Below are 25,174 nucleotides of genomic sequence, written 5' to 3' on the forward strand. Positions count from 1 at the left end.
TTGCCTCACCAGTTTTCTTACTTTCAGGTAAACTTAACTTTAATTCATATTTGCCCCAGCACGGTCACTCAGTTCACAATAATAAATAAAATGGCTCACATCTAGGGTGGGGAGCATCATCAGCATCATCACTAAGGGTAGAAGAAAATGGCCTCATCTACAAGTAATCTTTAGTTAGGCCATAAGAGCTGATGTAAAGTTCTTCTCTTCAGGTGACATTTTCTCTTTTTAGACAGAAAAGCACAGGTGACAAATGGATGTATCATATATGTATATATGACAGAGTTTATCTGCGTACTTGGTGTCTCTCTCCTTCATCAAGAGCTGTAACTCCAAAGGCCAGTAAATATACAGCCATTCCAGCCACAGATGTGTCTCCCTCCCCCTTTCATTATTTCTCCCCAGACTCCTCCAGCTGAGAGTACTACATCTCTCAGGCTGCAGTGTCTTGTTCCATTTTCATGCATCCAGGCTTTTGGGAGTAGTTCCCTGGTGCTATCTTGTAGCTGTAAAGTACAGCTTCCTCCATAGCAGCAGAAATATTACAGTCTTCTGCTGTTAAGTTTAAAAGAACATTAGGAGTCTTTCTCCGCAGGAATTAAGGTAGGTAGACATTTTGTTTACCCCACCTCCGAAAGACACTCAGAAAGATAGGACGTCTCTACATACAGGGAACAGCTTTACATTTACTCAGGTAAGTAGAAAATACTCAGTTTTCTCCCACTTTCTGTAGAAGATTTTTGGTTCTTCCAGTTATTTCCTATAAACCTAGGGACAGGCAGGATATTATGAATAAGCATTCATGTTCCCAGTCCTGTCTTCCAAAAAAATCCCTTTCATTAAACATAAAACAAATTAAACATTTACCCTATTTGTCACAACACATATCAGGGGACCAGGGGTAAATATTGTTCCATGCATGTTTTGCTTTTGGCTAGTATCCACCATCCATCTTAATCCTGGTGTAGCAGTTTATTTAAATAAAACTTTTGAGATCACTGAAAATTCCTTGACTTATACTGCATGTTTACACAAAAATGAGACTCTTGCACTGCACAAGAAACAGAACTCTTGCTCTCAAAGTGATATCATTTTGTGTACCAAAAATTAACCAGATACTGAAGTCAGAAAATCATTTTAAAAAACAACTACAACCTCCAACTCAAACCCAAAATAAATGGATATGTGTAGCTGGAAAAGACCTCCCTCCATACCAGAGCTGATTCTGCAATGTTTACTCACATAAACATGTTTACTCACATGAGCAGCCTCTCTAGGGCTTGTTTCAGTTTATTTCTTAAAAAAAAAAAAAAAAAAATTGTATTAAGTAAGTAGTTCTATGCATTCTCATTTTAATTCTGATTCTCTTGTTCAAACTGATGAGTATCCATTATGACAGGCAGTATGCTTTCAACATGAATACTCACAGAAGAAGTTAGCTTTGTGTTTGAGGTGGCACAAAATGTTACTTTATGATCCAGGTTTTCTTTGTAAGGAAGAGTTACGTGAACATTTGCAATGACACACAACTTAGTGATGCTGCAAGAGAAAACCTTATGTATGAACCATACAATTGTATTGGATAATGCAGCTAGTCTCTTCATGTACTGCATTCATGTCCAGAAACAATAGTATAGGAATAAATATGTTCACATCTTAAAAAAATGATAAAAAAGCCCTTTTGACTCTTGTCAAGGAGTCCATCAAACACCTAGTATGTTAAAACCTGATTTCCTTGTTATTATTGTAGGAAATTCAAGCTGTATATGACAGCTAATTATATTAGGGGGAATACAGTAATAATTACGGACTGGTGTGAAGTATCTTATTTCTTGGAGCTATCTGTCCCTAGAATTGAGTGCATTTATAGAAAATAATTCTCTAAAAGCTTATCTGTAGAATATCCCAGGCATAGTAGGATGATGACAAAATAGGTGCTGTTGTGTCAAGGAGGTGATAACATGAGGCAGGTAGCAGCTTTCTTACATCTTCATCTCCCTTGATAATGTATGCAGTGGCTCATCATAGGTAACTGATGTTAATTTATTCAAGCATACCTGTACACGGCTGGAAGTCAGGTAACCAGACAAAAAGTACATCTTTGCTTTTTCAATACAGCTACTCAGAGGCCTCTATCCACACAAATTTAGTTCTGGAGACATCAGCAGGTTTTAATAAACCACCTACAGATGTCTTGCTCCATACAAATCAAGAAGTTTACATGTTTAAATCTGGACTGATTTAACTAGCAATCAAGTGGCATGATCACACTTGGCACCAATAGTTGCCTCATATTTATTTATAAGTCACCCTGAGCAGATATTGTTTTGTTTTTAAATTTATTCATGGGGCTCAGTCACCCTTCCCATCTTATGGAACACACACACAAGCTCACTTTGTGAGAAAATTTAAAGACAAACCTGAGAAATTAATAGTCCTGCTTTAGTAGCAGGAAGACAAAGTGAAAAGTTCTTGCTTTGTTCCTCTGAATAAGTACAGAAAGTTAATTTATTTTGCATGCATTGAGAGAAAGGAAATCATGGTAACATATTGTTACTAATGCTGTGGCCTATCTTAAAAACCAGAGATTTTAATAGCGCCAATATGGAGGTAAAATGGGAATATGGCATAGGGATATGGAAAAAAGCGGTTTTCACAAGTGTAGTGCTTCAAGGACAAGAAAGATATAGGTTTTATAAGATTGTTTTGATGAGTGATGTTACTTGTAGCTCAGAAGAACGATGAAAAAAGGCTCTTTAAAAAAATTTAGGCTCAATATTGGTTTTGAATGGCTCAAATATTCAAAAGCAATACCGTGTCATTTTTAGAAGGGAAAACAGAATTACTGGGTCACTGACAGGAAGGGCCAGGACTCTGCTTTGCGTTCTTCTGTCCTGTGTTGAAAATACATGTGTAATTTGGGACTACTGAATTTTCTAGTTACCTTGACCTGAATTTACACGGAATATCAGTGTTTAGTCAAAGATTAGAGAAGATATTCCAACCTTTCTGGCAGAAGGATGTTTGTACAGGAGTTGACTTTGGCACAAAGGATGCAGCAATGGTGAAGCTAGATTTAGTCAACTCTGAACACAAATTACTAAAGGATGCATTCCACGATGGAGGATTGCAGCTGTGACATAGATAAAGAAATACCTTTAGTCAAAGCAGCACTGCATTTGCTCCTGACGTGATCTGCTGCCTCTGGTGATTAGCAGTTTGCACCACAACCCCACCCTTGCAAAGACTATTTTACAAGAGCTACACTATCAACAATTTGGAATTTTGTGTATGTTCAGGACAGGGGGAATACAGTCAAATCTTTAATTAACTAGAATTACACTGGAAATGTCTTAAGCCACATCAGATGCCTCTAAAGGAAAAAAAAAAAGTGATCATCCAAAGTTATTTATCTCCATATAAGCTTGTATTTTCTTTTAGAACATAATTAGAGCAATGAGTTTTAGACCTCTAACTGGTAGTAATAGATTAATAATATTACAATACTAGTAATATGGTTAATAAAATTATGAAAAGTTAAATTCATGCTACTCTGTATATTATGGGACAGCTAGAATTCTGATTTCATTAAGATAGTACTGAAAAAACATTTAATTTTAATTGTCAAAGAAATCCTAAGCTTCTCTAGCTACTCAAAGACTATGTGACTCACATCGCAAGCAAATTACACAGGCTTTTTATAATGTGTCCAAAATGGAACACCCATACACAACAAATATTATCCAGGAATTATTATTGTACTTTTACATAGCTATTTCTTATTTCTTGTACAGCAGTTAATAGCAAGATGCTTCTGCGCTTTAAAGTGAAATTGATTTAAGTGGCTGGAGGAAGTTCTCACTTTGCAATGCTATTAAATTTAGTTATCCAGTTGTCTTTGAGATGCTTTCCATAATCTGAAGAGCTAGAAATTGTACACTTATGTAATGACTCTTTCTAAAACAAATGTATATATTCAAAAAGAATATCAGCAAAAAATAATAACAAAATGAAAACTCTCTAGGGCCATTAAACAGTTTGGAAAAAAAAATCTAAAAAAAAAATCTAACTTTCACTTCCTAACTATTGTAAAAAACCCTTTTTTTTTTTTTTTTTTTTTTTTTTTAGGAAGTATTAGGATTAGAAAATAATGTTTAAGATGTTTAGGTTCTTTTATATGTTGTACATATGTTTTCATTTTTGGAAGTTCCTAGACATGGTACTTCTGGAAAAGAATGGATAGCCCAAGAAGTTTTGAAGATGTTTCTTTCTCAAGTGTATGAAAGAATTATCAGGAACCATGAACCATAAGAGTATTACTTAGTTCTTTCAAGGCATTTCCAGATGACTGCTGCAAACCAGGAGTGTTAATGAACTTACAAAAACATCAAGCCTGAACAAGCATATAAACTCTACCACACCTTGAATTTTTTAATGTGTATAACCACTCTTAAATCTTTGCAATTAAAGGATGTAACATGTCCATGAATATCTTCTGTCCCAAGTGCAACACATAACTGAAACATATTCTGAATGTTACTAGTGGAATAATACAAAAAGATGGTCTTGTGCCTTACAGAACTTAATGATATGTAAATGATAATTTTATCTTTAAATATGCAGCCTGCATTTTAAGTTCCTGAATCACATTTTTATTTTATGGCTTGCTTTCCATAAGCTTAATAGTAGTCTCCTGCATAATTGACAAAATATTTTCAAAATGTGACCTTTTTTAATGTTTTTGTCTCAGCAATATTTTATGTATGTCACCAGAGCCATCTTCTTCTTAGAAAATCTCTACTGTGCTAAGTAATAAGCATGATCTATCAATGGATTCCTGTGGACATTTAATACATTGCGTAAAATTCAAAATCCTAAAGATAACCACTTTTTACTTCACATGCTGAACACAAAGCTGCTCTGCTTAGCACATGACTGATTTTTCCTAATTCACTTGAGGAAGTAGACCAATCAAGCCAAATTCTGAACTAACAAAATGCGCAATTTTAGGAACTGAAAGGAGTTGCACACATCTACTCTCAGAATAGATTATGCCACTGCATGCTTTCCTTGTCAAACTCCAGTCTCATAAAAGTTACCAGGATATCCCAAGAAGGGAGTCTTAATTTAGTTTTACCTGCTCCATGTCCAGTGGTTTGCTTAATCCCACTGAAATGGAAATTTTCTAGATTATCCTCGTTATCCGTTTTGAACTTTTATTCTTATGACTGTGCCTGGTTTTCTATTTAGTGGATTTCATAAATGGTAGTAGAAGACATGAGATATTTGGGGACTGGGCTCTCCATCAAAATAGTGCATTTTTGCTCCTCAGTATCCTCAAAACTAACTTTCTTTCATTTTATATGACATAACACATTCACTTTCAAATCAAATCAACTTTCATTGAGGACAAAAAAAAAAATACAGGAGCTGTGTGTGAAATGTTTACCTAGGTTTAATTTTCTTTCTGTGTCTGCTAAATTTTTACAACATAATGAAAAATATGAAACACAAGTAAAGGAAAAGACACAACACAATCTCATGGTAACTCCATAAACAAGACAGTTATATGACAGTATGATCATCATTGCATGCGAGAGCTTTTATCCACAAGAATGAAATAATTGTGCTATCCTATCACCTTGATAAACTCCATTTATATTACATTTTCCTCAGAAATAAAAAAGAATAATGTATAAACCCCCCCCCCCCCCAACCCTAAGCAATTATGGACCAGCTGCTTCTGTTTAAGCCCAACTTTTTCAGTATTGATGCAGCATAACTAGGGCATGATGTCATCTGAAGGGCCAGCAGAATATACTCTGACTGATTTTTAAAATATGTAGGGGTCTAGCCTCTCCTCTCTGAGTGTGCATGATTCCCATCAGTGGGGAAGGGAGTTGCTCACATGCAGAAAAGAAGACAAAGAAGATTAAATGACCATAGTGGATAGAGAGGTATACAAGTTCTACTAAAGAAAGAGATAACTATTTTCCTAATATTTACTTGTTCTTGCAACACCATAGTAGCTAGTTTTAAAACTGAACAGAAGAAAGGATAGTCTTCTAATGTTTCCTGTTTGCTTTTATATGACCCCATGGGTATGTAAATAACTCTTTTATCACAGTTCTTCCATTCTATCTCTCCATCTATTCATCCAACTGTCTGTCCACCCCTTTCCTCCTTCCTAGTTCTTTGGTTTGATATGCATATATGGAGATATTTGTATATATATATACATATTTGTATTGTTTATAATTTACTATATATCTAACAGAAGCTTTTCTTGTTTTAAAAGTTGCAGGGAAAACAAAATAAATATAATAAAATTTGCAGCTTATAAACATAAGGAGAATGCACATGGTCTCAGGCACACAGAAAGAATAATGACATTTATTATCTAGCCAGTTACTTAAGAGGATGGCAAGAAATACACTATTCTGAATCCAAAACTACAATGAAAATCTTAGTGATAATACTCTCTCAATGTCATGGGAACACAACTGTCACTTGTCATTACTGTGCATCTCTCTATTTCTTCATATATCCTAAACTGCCTATTCTTACATAATTCAACACATTTAATAATGTAGAAAATCAATTAATATTTACTGACCTGTCTCTGCTTCTCCGTGATGGGAACGCAGCATTACAGCCAGCCACTGTGCAGACATGCATCTCTTTTAAATGAACATTTCTGTAGTGAAGCTTCACACTGTAGGAACTCTTGAAACTTTTCTTGCACACATAACAGATCTTGGGGTCTGGGCTGGAGCACATTTCACCTTCTGAGGAGAACTTCTGAGGGCTGCTGTAGTTGAATGTAGAAGCGAAACTTTCATGAAGGGCAGCCATACTGGCACTGCCACCATTGTAAAGTCCGTATTGGCTCATGTAGAACATATCATATGTAGGGTCTGTATACTCTTCCTTCACCTTAATGACATCCTGGTTGGAAGAATCAATGTGGTTTTCATCTGGTCTGTCACTGTGCATCATAGATTTTTCACCAGGTTCATGGAGACGATCATCACCTTCCATGGATTCCTCACACAATTTGGGCTCTGATGACTCTGACTCATTTTCATAGTCTCTCTCATGCTCCTGGTCTTCTGATGTCATGCTGTCTGCCCTTCTTATGTCTGTTCTGGAAATGCATCTGCTTCTGTCACTTTTGGAAAAGTCTTTCACAGACAGGCCTGGGCTCATTTCCTCCTGAGAATGGCAGTGATTGTCGTGGCCAATGTCATTCACCATCGTGCTGCTGTCATTCACCTCTTCATCTTCATCATCAAACTCATCAGCAGTATCAATAACTTCCTTTTCAATTTTAACTGGCATGCTCGACTTCCTTGGCTTCTTCTTGGGCGCAAGGTCAGCATTTGGCTCTGGGGTGGGCATCAGCACTGAAGGCACCGATGACTCAGAAGGAGGTGGAGGATGCTGCTCCATACCACTCACTGCTGGTATTATTGGACTGGTAGGGAGTGAGGTTGGAGGACTCACCATCTCCCCAGGAGTAAGCAAATTTCTGTAAAAAGGAGGAACAGGTTGGACAGTCTTTAAAGCCGGGAACACCAGCTGACTAGGAAGAGGGTTCGGTAGTACAGGATCTAGAGGGGGAGTGGTAAACCCCATTGGTGGACGCCCAGGGCTTGTTAAAGTTAGACTGGATTTTGTACTTGCTATGACTGGAGTCGCAGCACCCGATGTAGCACGAATTAGATCTTTGTCACGGTTATTCCTTAGCATAGGCATGTGGAGGCGAGGATTTGGGTTAGCACTGTGGCGATTGCGGCTTCTGAGAGAGCTGAACACCATGTTGCAGCCCTCAATAGTACACCGGTGCTTGATTTTCAGGTGAACTGCATTGTAGTGGATTTTAAGAGTACCTTTGTCATAGAAAGTTTTGCCACATGCATTGCAAAACACTCTTCCTTTCCTGGAGGCTGACCCCATTCTCCTCATTCTATGAATACGGAATGAGCTTTTAGTGTGTTCTGGTTTTGATAAATCATTGACAGGCGTAGGTGTCTGAACAGGAGAGACACATGCTGGCTCAGTTTTGGGCTCAACATTTGTGATGCTGGTCAAAGCATTTCTGCTGGATGTTTGCTCGTTCTTGAAAGGTGTAGGGGAAACTTCAGATTCACTGCTCTCATTATATTCATTTTGGGCTGTAAGGCTTGGTTCACGAAGCCTCATTGCTGGTTGCTCCAGCAGGAGGCCATTTGGAGGCAGCCCTAGCAGAGGAGCAGAGACTGGATTTATGTACTGGAATGGAAGCAGGAATGCAAGGCTATTCGGGATGTTTTCAAAATGATGAATGCTGGAAGGGTTACTATTCTCCAGGTGAGCAAGGAGACTTGGGCTCCTGGTGCGATTATTGCTTTCAATAAAAGTCCTTATATCTGAATCTGTCTTTGAAGACGGCACAGCCACAGCCTGCCCTTCTTTTTCTTGAATTGCCATCAGCTCCACGATGGATTTTGTTTCTCCAAATCTCAGGAACTGCTGAAGGGTAATGATCTCTTCTTCCCTGGACATGATGGCCCAGCGGTCCAGCACCTTGCCTGCAGCATCCTAGAGGCCATATCAAAGAAACAACAAAGACAAACACAAAGAAACAACTTATTGATTCTGCATAATTATGGAATTCAATATAAGGTGCTCTGCTGCCTGGACATGAAACACTAAGCTTAAAACACAACATGCAAACAGTGTTAAGAGAACTCAACCAAAAAAATGCAAACATTCCAGCCATGCAAATACAGTAATTAGAGTCACAGTCAGAGAAACAGACTGAATTTAATAATACCAGAGCAAAGAAAATACAGACCATGGGGCTCTGTGATCTAAAATGTTTTCCATACTTTTATTTTAACAATAGTGATTTATGTAGGATGCTACTGTTTAGCATACATTAGTGTAAAATATGAACTGTTGCTATACACTCCATTGTAAAACATAGAAAATAGCACCTTAATAGCTATTAAATGGTAACACTGTAAGGAAATGCACTTGATAGATTTGCTTCTCAAATACAAGCAGACATAAGACTGAAGTCACTCATAGGCCATCTCACAAGAAATTTGGATGCAATGCAAAAAATCTTAAAAATAGCACATAATATTTGTACCTTACTATTTTTTTTTCCCCCATGACAGCAATACTGAAAAACATATTAATTATAAACTTTCATCAAAAGGTAGAAATTGGGGCACTGGTTTTAACATAACAGGACCATTACTGGTAATTGATTATAAGCTTGCAATTTTGGTAGGGTTTAGACTTAAGAGATGACTTTTTTGCAGCCTTTTTATAAATGACAGTTAAAAATATGTAAAAGTAAGCATCTGATGGATGTAGATAGCATAAATGTGTAAAAATGTTGTCTCTTAACATCGTCTTCTGATAGTAAGGGAAAAATCCAGAGAGAATACACATCAGTAATCACTAGACTATCTGTTTTTAAATATACATTAAAAAGCATTTCACACTTTCATTTTTGCTAGTAAGCATGAGATTTGCCTGAAGGTAGGACTTGAAAATTCTGCAATGTAATGTCAGGCAATCCATTCCAGCATGTATTGATGAAAACATATTAAAATACTTATATAATGAATACATCATTTTATTGGCATCTTTCCTTTTGGGCAAATGCTGGACATAACATCAGCACAGTAACTATAACCAACAAGCGCTATTGCAGGCCATCAAACCAGAATTATTCCAGTGCTTCCTCATGCATTAAACAGTTTGAAAGCCTTGCAAGATACTCCACCATACTGTCTCTGATCTTTTTAAATCTTGAATCTCAGATTCAGAACCTTATCTAAACACTTAGGACTACACACTAATGCAAAAACTATTAGCTCTTGTTTGATTATGAAGCCTGCAAATACCTTCCCCCTACTTAGTCTTAGTCATTTATTTATTTTATTATATTCAGTATTCAAAGGATAACTTCTTCTTTCCTCTCACATTTCCTAGAGTACTGGAAAATGCAATTTGCCCCAAATAGTAAGGTATATATTTATTTGTCTACAGCTGGTTTTATTATTTCAGTTTTGATCTGCATCACCTCTCTGGATACAAGGTTAATTACAAAGAATCATCACAGAATCATAGAATGATTTGGGTTGGAAGTGACATTAAAGATCATCTAGTTCTACAACCCTGCCATGGGCAGGGATGCCTTCCACTAAACCAGTGCTATGCATGTTTCAGTACCTCAGATGTAACTGTAAAACCTTTAGAAAAGCTCCACATATGACCATTAACTATCAAACCATACAAGACTATAAAATAATGGTAATTAGTTTCAGGAAATCTTACCCAGCTGACCCAAATGGAAAGTCCCACAAGCCATCTCTATGAAGAAAAATATTTAACATGTATTTACATGATGATGAAGTAAAAACCATGATGCTAATGTTGGTCCTCATTTGCAGCATTAGTCAGGAAATGTCCCCACCTCTGAACAACTTAAAGTACTGTGGACATCTTTAATTTCTATGCCCTCACAGTTTTACCTGTCTAGTGGAACAGTATTTTGCAGACAGTGTTATCATGCAGAAATCATTCAGGTCAAAAAACCCAACCCAACAACAAAACAAAGTGAAACAAACCAAAACCAAATGGGGTGAGGGGAAGGAGAAAAAACACTACCACCACCACAAACAAACAATTGAAGGACAGGTTCATAATTTAAAACTCTAAGATTATATTTTCTTCCATCCAACTAATTTTGGCTACTCTCCCTATGGGCGTCACCTAAATCTTCTTATATCCACTTCTCCCACAACTTCCAAACAACCATGCTGGTTCTACATTTGAGTAATTCCTACCTCAAACTACACAACCAGACCCACTTCTGATTTTAGTCTCAGGGCCTTTGCTGTCACCTTTGACTGAATCTATATGCATGTATTTCTAATCCCAAACCACAAGTATTAATTCCTTTTAACTGTAATTTGTATTGTTTGAAGATGGAAATAACATTGTCTAATTTACACTGCTTACATGTATTGAATTAGGATTCCTGTCTGCAGCCAGCTGCAGGATGCTTTGTAATGTACTACTGGTAGTAAATTGTTTTGTTTTTGCTTTAATTTGTAAATCACTCACAGGCTTATATAACGGATGCTTTATAAAAAAATGGATATTTAAGTAAATAAAAATTAAATACAGCTAGCACGACAGTAACTCACAAGAATAGGAGGTATATATCCTATAACAGACTCCCTCACATAAGTGGAAGGTGTTACACATAGTCCTTCATGCAGCGGCAGATCACCCAGCTCTTTGCATGCAGAGAACAGGTAGACATCGTCTAAATGCAGGGGCCCCCAGTATGCTACTGGGGAGTTATTCCACGGCTAAACTCAGAGAACCTGGCAGTTGGCTACAAGAGATAGCTCTCAATGAGGCACCACCACCCTTTGTTTCACTTAGTTTAAGGATTTGCAATGAGGGCCAGACCCTTAGCAGCTGCTAGGTCCCACTGATCAGAGAAACTGGCAGTTGAGGGTGTGATTGCCATGGGGTTACCCTTGCTGCCATAGAAACAGCAGGGAATCAGAAAGCTGCTCTACTAGTTATATCAAGCTATATCTTGTTAATTTTCTGCAAGAAGCTGTTTGGTTTTTCCCCCAGCAAAAGTAAAGAAACATTGCACAGATGCCTATATTTCATAAAAAATCACGCTACTAATGGATACTATGCAGCATATGCTTCAATATTTACATAGTGATGGCTTTCCATAAATCATTGTAACTATGTATTATGCAAAACTAGATAAAGAGCGAATAGGAATGTTAGGTTTTGATAAAACTTAAAATTAACAAAAAATCTAACAATTATCCCCTTTGAGTTGAGCTATAACTAGCTAGGGATCTCTCTGTATATGGTAATACTTGATTAGAGGTTCAAGTCCTTTCTTACATGTAATCGATTTCTTGTTTCTGACAATCTCTCATGCTAAATTTTCTCCCCAAAGCCATTAAATCATATCCATATTTAAATATTTCATGACAAAAGGTTCCAATTTATATTACTTTTTTCAGCACACAACTGATTAAGCAAAGCCTCCTGTGACAACATGTACAAGGAAGTCAGTGAGTACAGAGATACCACTGCACGCTTACAGCTCTAAAGCCATGTGTCAGACAAGTAAACCCAGCCCATACAGCATACAGTGATGCTCTTTCTTCTCTGCCTTTACACCCTTGGTTTTTTTTTTTTTTTATTATTTTATTTTTATTTTTATTTTAATTTAATGTGTGCGTAGATCTCTCATGATTTTAGATGGAGAAAATCTTAATCTCTAAATCATATTAAATTAACATCCAGGGACACAAAACATAATCTTGAATATTTTTCTAACTCTAAACACACACTTGACTCTATTATTTGTACAGATACAGATTCACATACACACATACTACATTAGATCTATAAAGTAATGTCATGGTTAATCACCCTGAATCTGCCTCCTCATTTTTGGTGACTGTATGTTAGCAGAAGATGTGTCAGGATACGTTAGGGTACATCTTGTCTCAAACTTCTGGGCAGATAGAACAAGTGATGGGTGTCAGGATGATTATCTTGGATAATACAAACAGGATACAACAGAAGATGGACAGAAAGGTCACTCCAATTTTTAGGAGCTTAATTGGGGAGGACTGTGAATATGAGTCTTCATGTCCTGAGGGCCTTTAGGCTTTACAAATTTCAAGCTTTCAATGCAGCTTTAAGACCTCTCAATTAAAAAAACAAGTATTTAGAAAATAAGGACAGTCTACACAAACATAATCTATGGACGTACATTGTAAACCTTAAACTTCATGTTATGAAATCAGTTGAATTAAATGCTCACTTTTTGTGAGAAGCTCCACTGACTCTGTGCCTGCATTATCTGCAGGCGATTTTATATGTCTACACATGTAGGTACATGCACATATACACCATAGACTTTGCAGTTCTATTTTTAGCTTACTAATTAACTTCTTGGCATAGGTAAAATGTATATATACACCTGGCTGAATACATAGAGAGAGATGATTATACAAGAACTGAGATTAATAAAAAGGTTAAAAAAAACCCGGTTAAAAAAAAAACAATTAAAATTACTTCTTAAACAAGACTTATGTTCTGGGAAACATTCCAGGATTATTTGAGGTGCTATTGTGATAATTTCTGAGAACCACTCACGGTTACATAGAAAAACTCATTGCTAGCCTTCATATTTTAGTGGGTTTGTATATGCACCATAAATTGCCACTTTTTACACATATAAGTATCCATGTTACAAAGTATTACATAGATATATGTTTGATTAAATACACAAGCCTAGTGTTTATCAAAAATCTTTCTTCTCCCTCCTTAAAGAGTTACGTATTTTCTAGCTGATCTCAGAGAAACATTTTGAGTGCAGCTGTAACACTTGAAAAGCAGACTGAAAGATATTCATTTGGTCATACTATAATTGCAGAGGATGGTTTTAATTAGGGTGCAGACACAAAAAAAAAAAAAATCAACATTTGTTTCTAATAAAGAAAAGCCTACATAATTTCCATGATTTAGGGTTTTGTTTGGTCGAATTTCCCAGGAACATCTTTTTTCTTCCCAATTAAATTTCAAGCTGTTACACTATGGGTAGTCCTACTACTCCTGAGGTAAAAGTTACCAAAAGTGTGCAGTAGCATACAAACTCATAGTACAGATGGGGCAACGTGCAACACCTCTTGCTCGTTTTGGCTAACTGACCTCAATAGGACAGAAGTAAGCCTTCTATCAAGTTTTCCATGGAAATGTACACTCACGCATACAATTACATACTCGTTTTCCTGGTAGGTGTTTTTACCATGCTGAACCTAACTCACCTTTGCTCCTGTAAACATGAAGAAAAGGTCATGATTATACATGTGCTCACCATGACTATACATGTGCAACTGATATAAGATTTAACACACCCAGCCTGCAAAGAGCCACGGTTAATTTTTTTTTCCCCCTTCTCATCCACCTCTCACCAGGCCCCCCTCATCAACTGAAGCCATATGAACAAACTCATGTTTAAGTGTCAGCAGTCCTTTCCTTGAGTTATACCACTACAGAAGGAAAAAATACAGTGCAGCACTACTGAGTTCTCAGTCAACAATGGAAATCTTTATCTTTTAGCTTCACTGCAGCCTCCACTCTGCTAGAAAAATCGAAAGCAACAGATCTTCCTCTCTTCTGACACCCCCTTTCTCTTACCTGTTGGACTTGTTTTCTTTGCCCAGAGAGACACGGTATATATGAGAATACCAGCATATTACAGCAGGGGAAGAGAAGGCTGTCTTTCCCCAAAGTATCACTGAGAATGACATCGGCAGTATGTGTTCTAATAAAGAGTAACATGAAGGAGATTTTATTTACTTATGTGTATGCATATATTTACTTTTGCTGCCAGGTTTGTCAAAGTACTTACTCTGGTTGCTTTTTAGACTCTGGGTCTCCTTATGCATTCAGCAGCTAAAAGCTTTGCATTTTGACTGAAAGGACCCTCAAAGACCTTTGCAAACTTTACTAACTGATACTGTAGACCCTAGATCAAATCTGGCAGCACTTTAGAGCCAGAGTAATTGCATTTTAAATCCAGAGTAATTCCAGTGACCATGTTGGAAAGTAATTCTGACACAACTTAGCCCTGAAACATGATGTGGAGCCAAATTTGTTTGAATATATATGGGGGCGTACCACCATGGTGGAGCATAGTGGCTGTGTAACGATGCACAGGAGCACTACTCAACGGTTTCAGAGTGAAAGTGAGGAACACCATGTACTGCTGAAACTGCAGATGGAACGTAAGGAGGTGGAATGCAATAACCGCAGCTGAAACTTAGCCAGGACACTGTCGTTAACCACCCACACTTGCTAAATGGCCTACAGGGTCTTTACTGACCAAAAGTATGCAGATCCTCTGTTTTATATCTCAGCCCAAAGACATATGACAGCAGCACAGACCCCTGCACAAGCAACCTGCTACAGTGCTGATTCTGGACTAATTTGCAGGGAGTGGTATGAAAATACTGGCTCCCCAACATATGACTCTTCTGGGGGACTGAGCACCCCAAATGTAGAATGTATTTTCATTCTTCAGGTTCACCAACCCTAAAATACATTGGAAGCTCTGACAGATGATGACACTGTCAAATGCCAACTATAAAGCATCCATGTGAACTGAGGGTAGGCGAGAGTGTCTCATACTGTTTTCAGGAAAGAAACATTAATATGAACTCTTACTCCTCATAAACGTGTATTCAGCACTGTAATTCCAGTAAACCTATTAGGATGCAAGGACAATAGCTTTAAATGCTTTTTCTGATTTTTAAAACATATTGTTTGACTTCTGATAAAATATTCACTTTGTTATGGAATGCTCTTGATTATGGACCAGATAAGAATACATAATTCACAAGACACTGACATTCCATTCCCACCTGAAAAACAAACCACCTTCAATGCACTGCATATAGCATTTTTATTTTTAAAACTATGCTATAGCACCCTGGGATTAATGTATTTAATTACAGCAGCTCAAGCTTCATTTAATCATAGCAACTACATCAAGCCTTTTTAAAATGGAGTGCCTGAGAAGTTTTTTTCACAGTAACCCTCTGTCCACACTTAATGAATCTAAGCACAGCCAGGGCCCGATAATCTTCTTGCATTTACTAGCTTTACAGTGGTATGACACCTATGATGCCAACAAAATTTGCTTTGATTTACAACTGTCAGGTTTGTGACAACTATTAAATGGCAAAATCTGTCACTGACTGATAATGACAGAACTCATGTTAGCATGAGTACACACTGATTTGGTAGCTTTAAGAAGATCCAAAGTCATGTTTCAGCAGTTATCATTATCTTATTAGTAGACATTTATTTTGAGATACCACTGCTAATTCCCAAGTATTTTGCCTCTCCCTTCCACAAGAAAATACACATTTTTTCAAAAGCAAACATTTATTCCCCTCACCATCAGTTCTGGTTGAGATTTTCAAATATTTCTGAAGACTTCCCTAATTGAGTAGATATTGTGAGGTGACAAGATGTGTTACGGTATCTGCTCAGAAAAACATTTTTAACGCGCACTAAAGGTCAGGAATTTTTTTTCTCCCACTCGTCAAATGGTAGAATATCAGGACTTTATAGAAATTGGGTATTCAAATTTCTTATACAACTTTGAAATCTATAACCTTGAATCCCAAATGTAGAGTAGTATTTTGATACCTCTGCTTCTCTACAACCTGTGAGAGTGGAAAATTCATTCAAGTGTCTCTGAAGAAGCTTTGCCACTAACTTGTGGCATGTAACACTGCTTGCCCTTAGGCAGACATGGCTCCTAGAGGCAATCAAACCACCAAGCACACGGTGTATGAAGGCAAAAATTTTAGACTGCATGAGATGCCATGAGGACTTTTCAAGATAGTATGTAAACAGAGACACAAACATATCAAACCATTACAACACAGTTTTGCATGAAAGTGGGCAGGAAACATCCAGCATGCATATCCATAGAAATGACTGATTTTCATACTGATTTTCATCATTTTCTGCATATATAGTTGCTTAATTTTATATACCATTAAGAAATTTACCTTGATATGATCAGTCCCTGAAATCACCTTGGTTTTACTGTTTGGTGTCAATGTTGTGTAACTTACTGAGAAGCAAAGTTATGTTTTCTATGCTCTGGCATTCTTTTAGTAAATTTAGTAAGCTACTTAAGCCTGCCTTTCTGAGTCTCAGTTTCACCAACAATGAAAGAATGACACGATTTTTTATGAGAAAAAGGAAACATCCACGAAGAGCACCAATTGAAGTATTGTATTTGCAATACATGCAGCCACAACAGACACCCAGGCTGTCTTCAACCAACACCTTCCCCAATGCACAATGTGATAATACAAATAAATCATGTCTGACATCTTTGCTCCATCATGGACTGCTCCTAACATGGACTCTTAACATGCGTCAAATGCAGGGCAAGACATCTGACAATCAAGTCAAATCAGAGTATCAGATGGTCCTTTTCTCACTTTAAATCTAAAATGACTAAAGCCATAACCTGAGCTGAAAAATGTAAGCAACAAAATCTGAGTCTTCCCACGCTCATAGGTAAAACTTATAAAGATGTTAGTAAGACATTTGCCTAACTGGGGGCACTGTAAAGAATTAAGAAATTTTCCAAGGGCAGAAATACCAGAGTAAAAGTGTCAGTAAGTCATACTCATAAACTGGATTTCAATACTTGCTTGGTTTTCTGATTGAACCCAAACTATGCCTCAGTAAGGGGAATCAGGCATACTATATGCTGGATATATGAATGGCAACAGAATCGGGAGATTGATTTCCATCTTTATTATTCATTAGAGGACTATGCGTTATTACTTGCAATATATACAACACAATCTTAATGAAGCTTTTTTCCTTTGATTGTTTACCTAAAAATTTGCACCAAAAGACTCAGGTGTGTCCTACGTAGCAGTGCTATTCAAAGGGATGCAGCAGGGTGCAGAAGAGACACAAAAAAGGCAAAGGTCACTGGAATATAACAATGCTATGGTACATAAAGTGAGCTATCTGTTTGCACATATTAGAGGCACTGAAATGCAAAAGAAAGTGGGGGAAATCATATTACAGTGTACAAAGTAATAATAACTATGCCTGCATGTCTTAATACCCTCTTGTCCCAGCAGTCCTGACTTTCTAGGCAGCCCACTTCTCCACATTAACAGTAGTCATTTGGAGAGCAGCAAACGTGCCATTAGAAGCACTTTTACAAGTGTATATTCATCCACCAATTAGCTTAATGTGGCCGCTTTCTGCATATTTTCTATCCAGGCTTGCACAAATCTTATTAATATTTCCCCCTAGCGCTTTGACAGATTACCTTGTCATTATGCATCCTGGAGCCTTTTAAACAATATGGGTAAACTACTGTTTGCGAGGTTAATGACAATTATCCCCTAATTACTGCATAAGTCACTCAGTCCACTTTATCTCATAGGCAGGGTTCTGCTCTGTGTATCTGCCATTGTGTCACTGTAAATGAATCTTGTATAGCTATGTTTATCTGTCGTTGCTTTGTAAATTACCCTAACAGAAGAATGAACAAATTACTGTATGTCATCACTTAAATACGGCTTCTGATAAAAAAAAGTCCCACAAGCACAGCACTTGAATTTTAGCCTGATCACAATTAGCAACACATATTGAATGTTTTAGAAGATATATTTAGAAGTGGATGGGACACAGTGTGGTGGAAGAAGGCTCTGAAGTGGTAAGCCATGGGTGGAAAAACAGAAGAAATACAGAAAGCTACACTAGTAGTAGTTCCATGATCACCTCTTAAGAACTGTTCTGCTAATTTAACAGTTGATAGATGAGCCAGTGATATTTTCCAAACAATCCCATATTCAGAGCTGTGTCAAATTCCACAATCTCTATTGTTTCTGACCACAGCCACATAGGATTTTATTTTTTTTTTAAGCTGAGAAATCCAAACACAATTCGGAACAGAAGTAACATCCATAAAAACACAGGCAATGCTAATTTAACGGATTCATTTTAGAACAGTATCAAAGAAGATTTATAATTTGGATTGTTTCCGCCCTGACAAGTCATAGTGACCCCAACAGGACTCCCCAGTGCACAAATAAGAGCAGAATCTAGCAGGCAGCACCTAAGTCAATGTATTGATCAAAAAAAAAAAAAAAAAATTAGCATGTCGCCTACTTTTTTTCCACAGTGCCTGCACTTTGAGTTACCTCCTTGGTATAATTAGAGTCTAACAAAAGGGAAGAAAATAATTCTGAGTTCAATTCACCCTCATGGATTGAGGTAGCTCCACCTCAGGAGAGGAAAGCAGAATTGGAAAATACCAACTTCCTGGTATATTCAATTTCCTGAAGCAATTTCAAGTCACCATTAAGAGTACTCTACTGGTAGTACATCACTGCCACCACCTATGTCCTGCTTTGAGAAAGTGTAACAGAGACAGTGCATTTCCACTCTTGTTCCTAGGAAGGTCCCTTCTTGAGTCAGAGAAGACTTTTCAGTACTGGTTCTGTATTGCTGGCAGTCACATTAATTGCAAAGACTTAGTAATGACTCAGGCTACAAACTTCATTTCCTCAAGCTCAGTGTAGCCATGGCATGTGAACTTCCTCTCACCAAAGGCTTGAGCAGAGACTGAATCCTCTCACTCTTGCTTAGACCTGAAATTTAACTCTGAGAATGCGGGTGCTTCCCTGCTTGCCTGACAAATGGATGATTAGTAGAATGAGATGTACTTCTAGCTACTTAGATGAAACTGCCTGCTGCACAGCTCACAGGAAAACCAATGCATAACAATGGGTATGTCAACCCTGCACCCTGCAGTGAGGTTACACAGTAATGCATTTTACCAGCTCTTGGGAAACACTTTACGCACATATATATGATACATTCATGAATGATACATGCATTGATATGATGATGACACGTATATGCATATTTGAAATTAATTTGATTTTGCCTTGTATTTTACACGTTCCATTCAGCAAAGCTTCCCTTTCTATATACATCCTAAAACATGCTCAGCACCAGATTCCGAGCAGTGCAGTACAAAAAATGAAGTCACTAGGACAACATGCAAATTGGAGTGGAACTATGATTCTTGAAGGGTAGCAATATAACACTGCTCAAGTTGCTGTACAAGAAAAAGGAAATGTCAGAATTATCCAAAACCTAGTGATTACTGCAATTCAGCAGGTAATATCAACATTTAAAATCTTTTTATCATTGTAAAGTGTACATTTATTTTGTTGGATTATGATAGGGTCACATCCAGAAAGAATGGACAGACTGAGATACAACAAAATTACTGATATTAGTGAAAATAACAGTAGTTTGAATGGAACATGGATGAGGATAGCACCTCTGAACATGTTTTCAGTATAGGTTAGAAGAAAAAGCTGTAGTGAAATGCTAAGAAAATGTAACAGCCATCACTGCCAGGGATAACTGAAAAGACTGATTGATTTTGAGTAAGGACTACCTCAAGGGTTTTGGTCCCACTAGGATTGATCTTTGTGTCTGTCCTGTATTCAGTCAATGCAACTTTCAGCAGGATATCCACTGCAGAAATAAATGGAAGTGCTGCAGTAACCCTCCACCCTCCCTCTAAGTATGTTATTTTCTCTGTATGCTGAAGGAAAAGTAAAATCAGTGCAGCTGACGGAAAAGTGCTAGGAAACAGGTGGTTTAAAACATTTAAGGACACAGAGCACTGATACTGTCATGTACAGTATTATCTGAGGGAAAAAAAAAAAGGCACTTTTCTACGTTATCAATATGAATTTGGAGGTTCTTTGGCTTCTGACTTTTGTTACTAGCAAACAAACTCCACAAGAAAGAGACAATAGGTAATTTGATAGTCCCACCAACTGAAGATAAGGATTAATACCTGTTTTTTATGCAGGCAAGCATGGGCCCTAAATGCAACATTAACCTTTAAGGGCCAGGAAACAATGCTGGCTGCTTCTAAGAGGAAACTGAGACTGGTTTAACTGAACAATTTTTAAGAAAAGTCCTGGCAAAATAACAGAATGAAAATAGGTGAAAGCTAAAAAAACAGATAGGAGAAACACAGTTATTCATGTTGGTTAAGATCTTTTAAGAAATTCCATATACTGTGCAATTGTTGCTTTTGCACATTTTTGGTTTCATCAGCTTTCTTTGAACAACCTCTAGAGATACTGAGTTACTTGCAGAGATCTCCATTAAGAAATATTATTTACATAGGTATTATTCAGCTTTGCCTAAGATCTTTTACATTTAAATGGAAGTATGTACCTTTGATCTAACACTGATTAAAAAAGCTAAATGATACTTTACATGGACATGGATCAGTAGGTGGTAAAGATTGAGGTAAGCAAGAAAACACTATAAAATTTAAAATGTACATGGTGTTAACAAGACAGCTCAGTCACAACATTAGTTATGAAAAGAAATTCTGAAGAGGAACATGAATATTTAGAATTATACTAAACCCATTATTTTTGTGTATCAATAATTCATCATTTCCGGAGGATTTCACACACTGTGGAGTTTTAGCTACCATTTTCAACTCTCAACAATAGTACAGGAAGAACACATTTTTCATGAGCAATTCATGTTGAGGAGGACACTGGAACATACTATAAATATATACACTCAGAATAGACTGGACAGAAGAATAAGCAGGAGAATACTATATGTTAGAGATAAACAAGCACCATTCACTGACCTAACCCTCTATTTGGGGAAAACGCCTTTTTTCCAAACATAATGGAAGTTCTACTTGAGTAAATTCTTCAAAGTCGAGTCATGCTGAGGTCTGTGCCACCCCTCTCATTCTTCCAGCCAAATGGCCTGGTGTGGTAAAATGGACATGAGCATACAAGCGGCCTTGGTTCACGTGCAAAAACTCTTTATTATTTTTTAGCAGTTTGCAGCTCCAGAGTTACTGTTCAAACTACAAGAGCAAATTACGTGAATACTTGGAAATTCTAACTGAATTCTGAATCAAACTATACCTATACTTAGAGTTTAAAGAAGAACCTAAAATCTCTAACAGAAATCTCATAAACTACAAACATTTGTCACCTGAAAAGAAAACCAATCTTTCGCATTTTTAACACTTTTTCATATTGTAATCTCAGAGAAAGAGGTGGAGGTGGGCAATCCTGGAGAAACTGAAGCTTAGATCTAGACTCACCAGCCACTTCTTGCATATTCTGGACAAATCATAGTCCCTCCATGTCCCAGATCCTTGTCTTTAAAATGGACATAGACAATGTTTTCTCTTATTTTATGATGATGTTGTTATGAAAAACATGCCACAGGCTTGGAAAGGCTGAAGTCAGTGGAGCCCTACATACCTGTAACCTTGAATAAACAGTTTATTGTAAACTCGACCTGCCTTTATATACATTTAAACAACTCTGACCTGCAGTAAGGTTTTAAATTAACTGAGTTACAGAAGAACTGAAAAAAAAGACAGACTTAGAAAGAGCCTATTTAGAGAGCTGCAGTAACATTCACACTTCCTTTTTCAGTGGACAACAGTAGAACATGGCTGGAAGGATTCACTTCGATAGCATCTGGACATGTAAGCTACGATCAGTCAATGAACACGCTTTCTAGTTCATCCTTTCAGAGAACAACCTTTATTACACTATGTTGTGATTGTTTTATTCATGCTTATTATGTTCAGAGCTTCCCAAGTGAAACAATTCTCAAATAAAAATACCAATCCCACTTCCCCAAATGGACACCAATAAACTGTCATTAGATTACTTGTAGCACAGCAAACTCTGAAGGAAATAACAATGCTCATACTTGCAAGTTTCTTTTGATAACTTTACAAGCTGGCCTCTTACCTCAAGAGACAGACAGATTCTTTCTCAATACAGAAGAGACTTCCCTGAATACACATATTTGTTGCAAAGCAAATAAAAGGAATTATTTTCATGAAAAGAAAGCAGTAAGACAAGCTTGGCAAAATGCAAGCATAAAGCAACTTTTAATGTCTTTGGCACACCTCCAGCTCTTAGAAATGGCATCCAAAGTTGGTCCAAGTGTGGCTGATAAACCAGGCTTAGAGCTGCCTTTCAACTCTCACTTATTAATAATTAAAAAATCAATATATGGAGGATTACTAACCTCTTCGTTTTGATTTTGTATATCAAAACCAAAAGATGATAAGGTTATGTCAGCATATGAAACTCCTCAGGCCACAGTCACAATGATGCAAATATTTTATACTGAATTTATTTACTGCACTCTACTGAGATGCTGAAATAAATTATTAAAATAAAATGGTATTTTAATCTATCTATCTATCTATCTATCTATCTATCTATCTTACATGAAAATGCCATCCTGAATATGCATTCTAAAACCCAGAAAATAAACAGGTTACATTTCAGACCCTAAATTAATCAGAAATGTCTATTTTAGAATAAAACAAGGAATAGTCTGGAAAGCAATATGCACACAAATGTAAATGCTCATATGGGGCCAAATGCACTGTGACATACACTATGGAATGAAGGGAAAGTATGTACAGAAGAAAGAACTAAGCAAATCTCTTAGCTATCATAGACTCTCTCAGATGTTCCTCAAGATCGCAATGTCTGGAATAAAACTGTTTAACCAGTTTTGTGAAGGAAGCAAGGCTCTCATTTTCATTGTTCACACACACCAACTTGGATCAATTGTGATAACACAGAAAATCTTGTATAGACAGACAGCCATGTTCCCACAGTCTTGAAAAAGCAACTGGGAACTGAAGACTGAACGCCAAAGTCAATTTTGCCCACACAGGACAGCAAGGTCAGATCTCTAGAGGGATTTGTAAAACTCACAGTAAATGGAGTTATCACTTATAAGTTATTTAAAACATACCTGTATGCCTTGCAGTCCTCTTAGCAAGAAATGATTGTTGCCAAGTCATTAGAAATGCAACATTAATGTTGTTATGTGATCAGCTCCTGGAATTGTTTTCTACATTTTTCTCTTAAGTAAACTACAGAGTAATTAATTCAATTTGGCGGAGCTAAAAACGCAAGGTTACCTATAACACAATGGTCTCAATCCACATAAGCTTGAAGGAGGGGACCACAACTTCTAAAATCCATTAATCAAACCAAATTACTACACAGGATTCACCATAGGAACATCACAGCAGTGTGAGCATGTTTAAACAATTATATTGTGGTACACAAAGAGCAGCAAGGACATAGCAAACAGTAGTAGGTCAGAACATGCAGTAATGCAGTCGCTTACACTTGCCCTTTTAGTCATCTGAGGGAGTGAAAAATACTGAATTCACATTCACCCACAGAAGGCACTATAGGTACCACATGACTTATGAACAATCTTTGACACAAGATGTGATAAAATTAGGTTAAAGTCAGGCTGTGTTCTTCCTTAAGTACAGTTTTAGAAGAGAAAATGACACAGGGAGACAAAGAATAAAGCTCAGTTTTCACAACAGCAGGACAGATAAGGTTTGGAAAGAAGCAGCAAAAACTATATGTGAGAATTAGAAGAGAGGATAAAGCAATAGCCTAGTCCCTCTGCAACCATTCACCTACCTCTTTTTCCTATTTTTCAACCAGAGTGGTGAGAGCTGTGGCTGCAGAACTCCCACCTATAGTATAACCGTCCGTAAGTGAGCACTGGCTGGGCCAATGCCAGAACAGTAAAAGCAGCAATCACTTAGTATTTTTTAAGCACTTTGTATTGTACAGAGCTGTCTAAGGAAGATTGATTTCCATAAAGCTCCATTTCCATCTCAAGGTACTGCTGATGTCATAAACCACAAGAGTTTCTCTACTCATACTCTGCAGTGGAACTTCAGACTCTTCACAAGAAGCCCATGTATTAGCCCAGGGTTCAAGGAATACAGACAGTCATGTTCTGCAAGGCATAGCGTTAGGGCAGCCTCAGGATCAAAGAGCAATAAATTAAGACAACAGCATCTAGCTTTGAAATAATTACATACACCTTTACAGACAAACATTCCATGCATTTTGTCTACATTTCCTAAAGATCTCTACTTACTATTTAAATTCCTTTAATCAGCACCCTACTACCACCCAGGTAAAAGCTGTCTAGACAAAGATGGTAAGGCAGAATTCCCTGAAAGGATTATAAAAAAAGTTTCTTGGACTTTACTATATCCGACTGCTTTGTTGCATTTATTTATTTATTTATTTATTTATTTGTGGGATTCACAATGGCTTCTTATAATGGTCTTCTGTCACTTCATTTATCTGGCTTGGATTCTGTGTGGTGTGTGACTTGACTGCTGTTATACTTGGAGTACAAAAAACAGTCTTCTCCTGTGCCATACAGGACTTACAAACAAAATAAAACTAACTGACAAAAGAAGAAAGAAAGAAAGGGAGATGGGATATGTCATATTCAAAACAAACTACAGTGAAAATATAAGAGAGTTACAATCCATTTCATGTATTTTACACTTACTGTCTGTATGATGTTATAATCAGGAGAACCAATCTCATTTGGAGTCTGAGCACAACACTTAGGAAACTTAAAGAGGCACCACAGCTGAAGAAGTTGCATTCTAATG

The 25,174-nt window shown here is 37.1% G+C and overlaps 1 protein-coding gene across 1 annotated transcript in view; it reads right to left on the reverse strand.

The window, feature by feature from the left end:
* The window catches only part of BNC2 (basonuclin zinc finger protein 2), a gene marked incomplete at both ends in the record, with an annotated part of 238,912 nt that overhangs the window by 14,355 nt on the left and 199,383 nt on the right, over window positions 1-25,174 (reverse strand). Inside the window, 1 exon segment of the mRNA XM_080637107.1 lies at window positions 6,617-8,583. Coding sequence (XP_080493233.1) covers window positions 6,617-8,583 — 1,967 coding nt within the window.

This window comes from Psittacula echo (genome assembly GCF_963264785.1).
Source record: "Psittacula echo genome assembly, chromosome: Z".
Classification (NCBI taxonomy): domain Eukaryota; kingdom Metazoa; phylum Chordata; class Aves; order Psittaciformes; family Psittacidae; genus Psittacula; species Psittacula echo.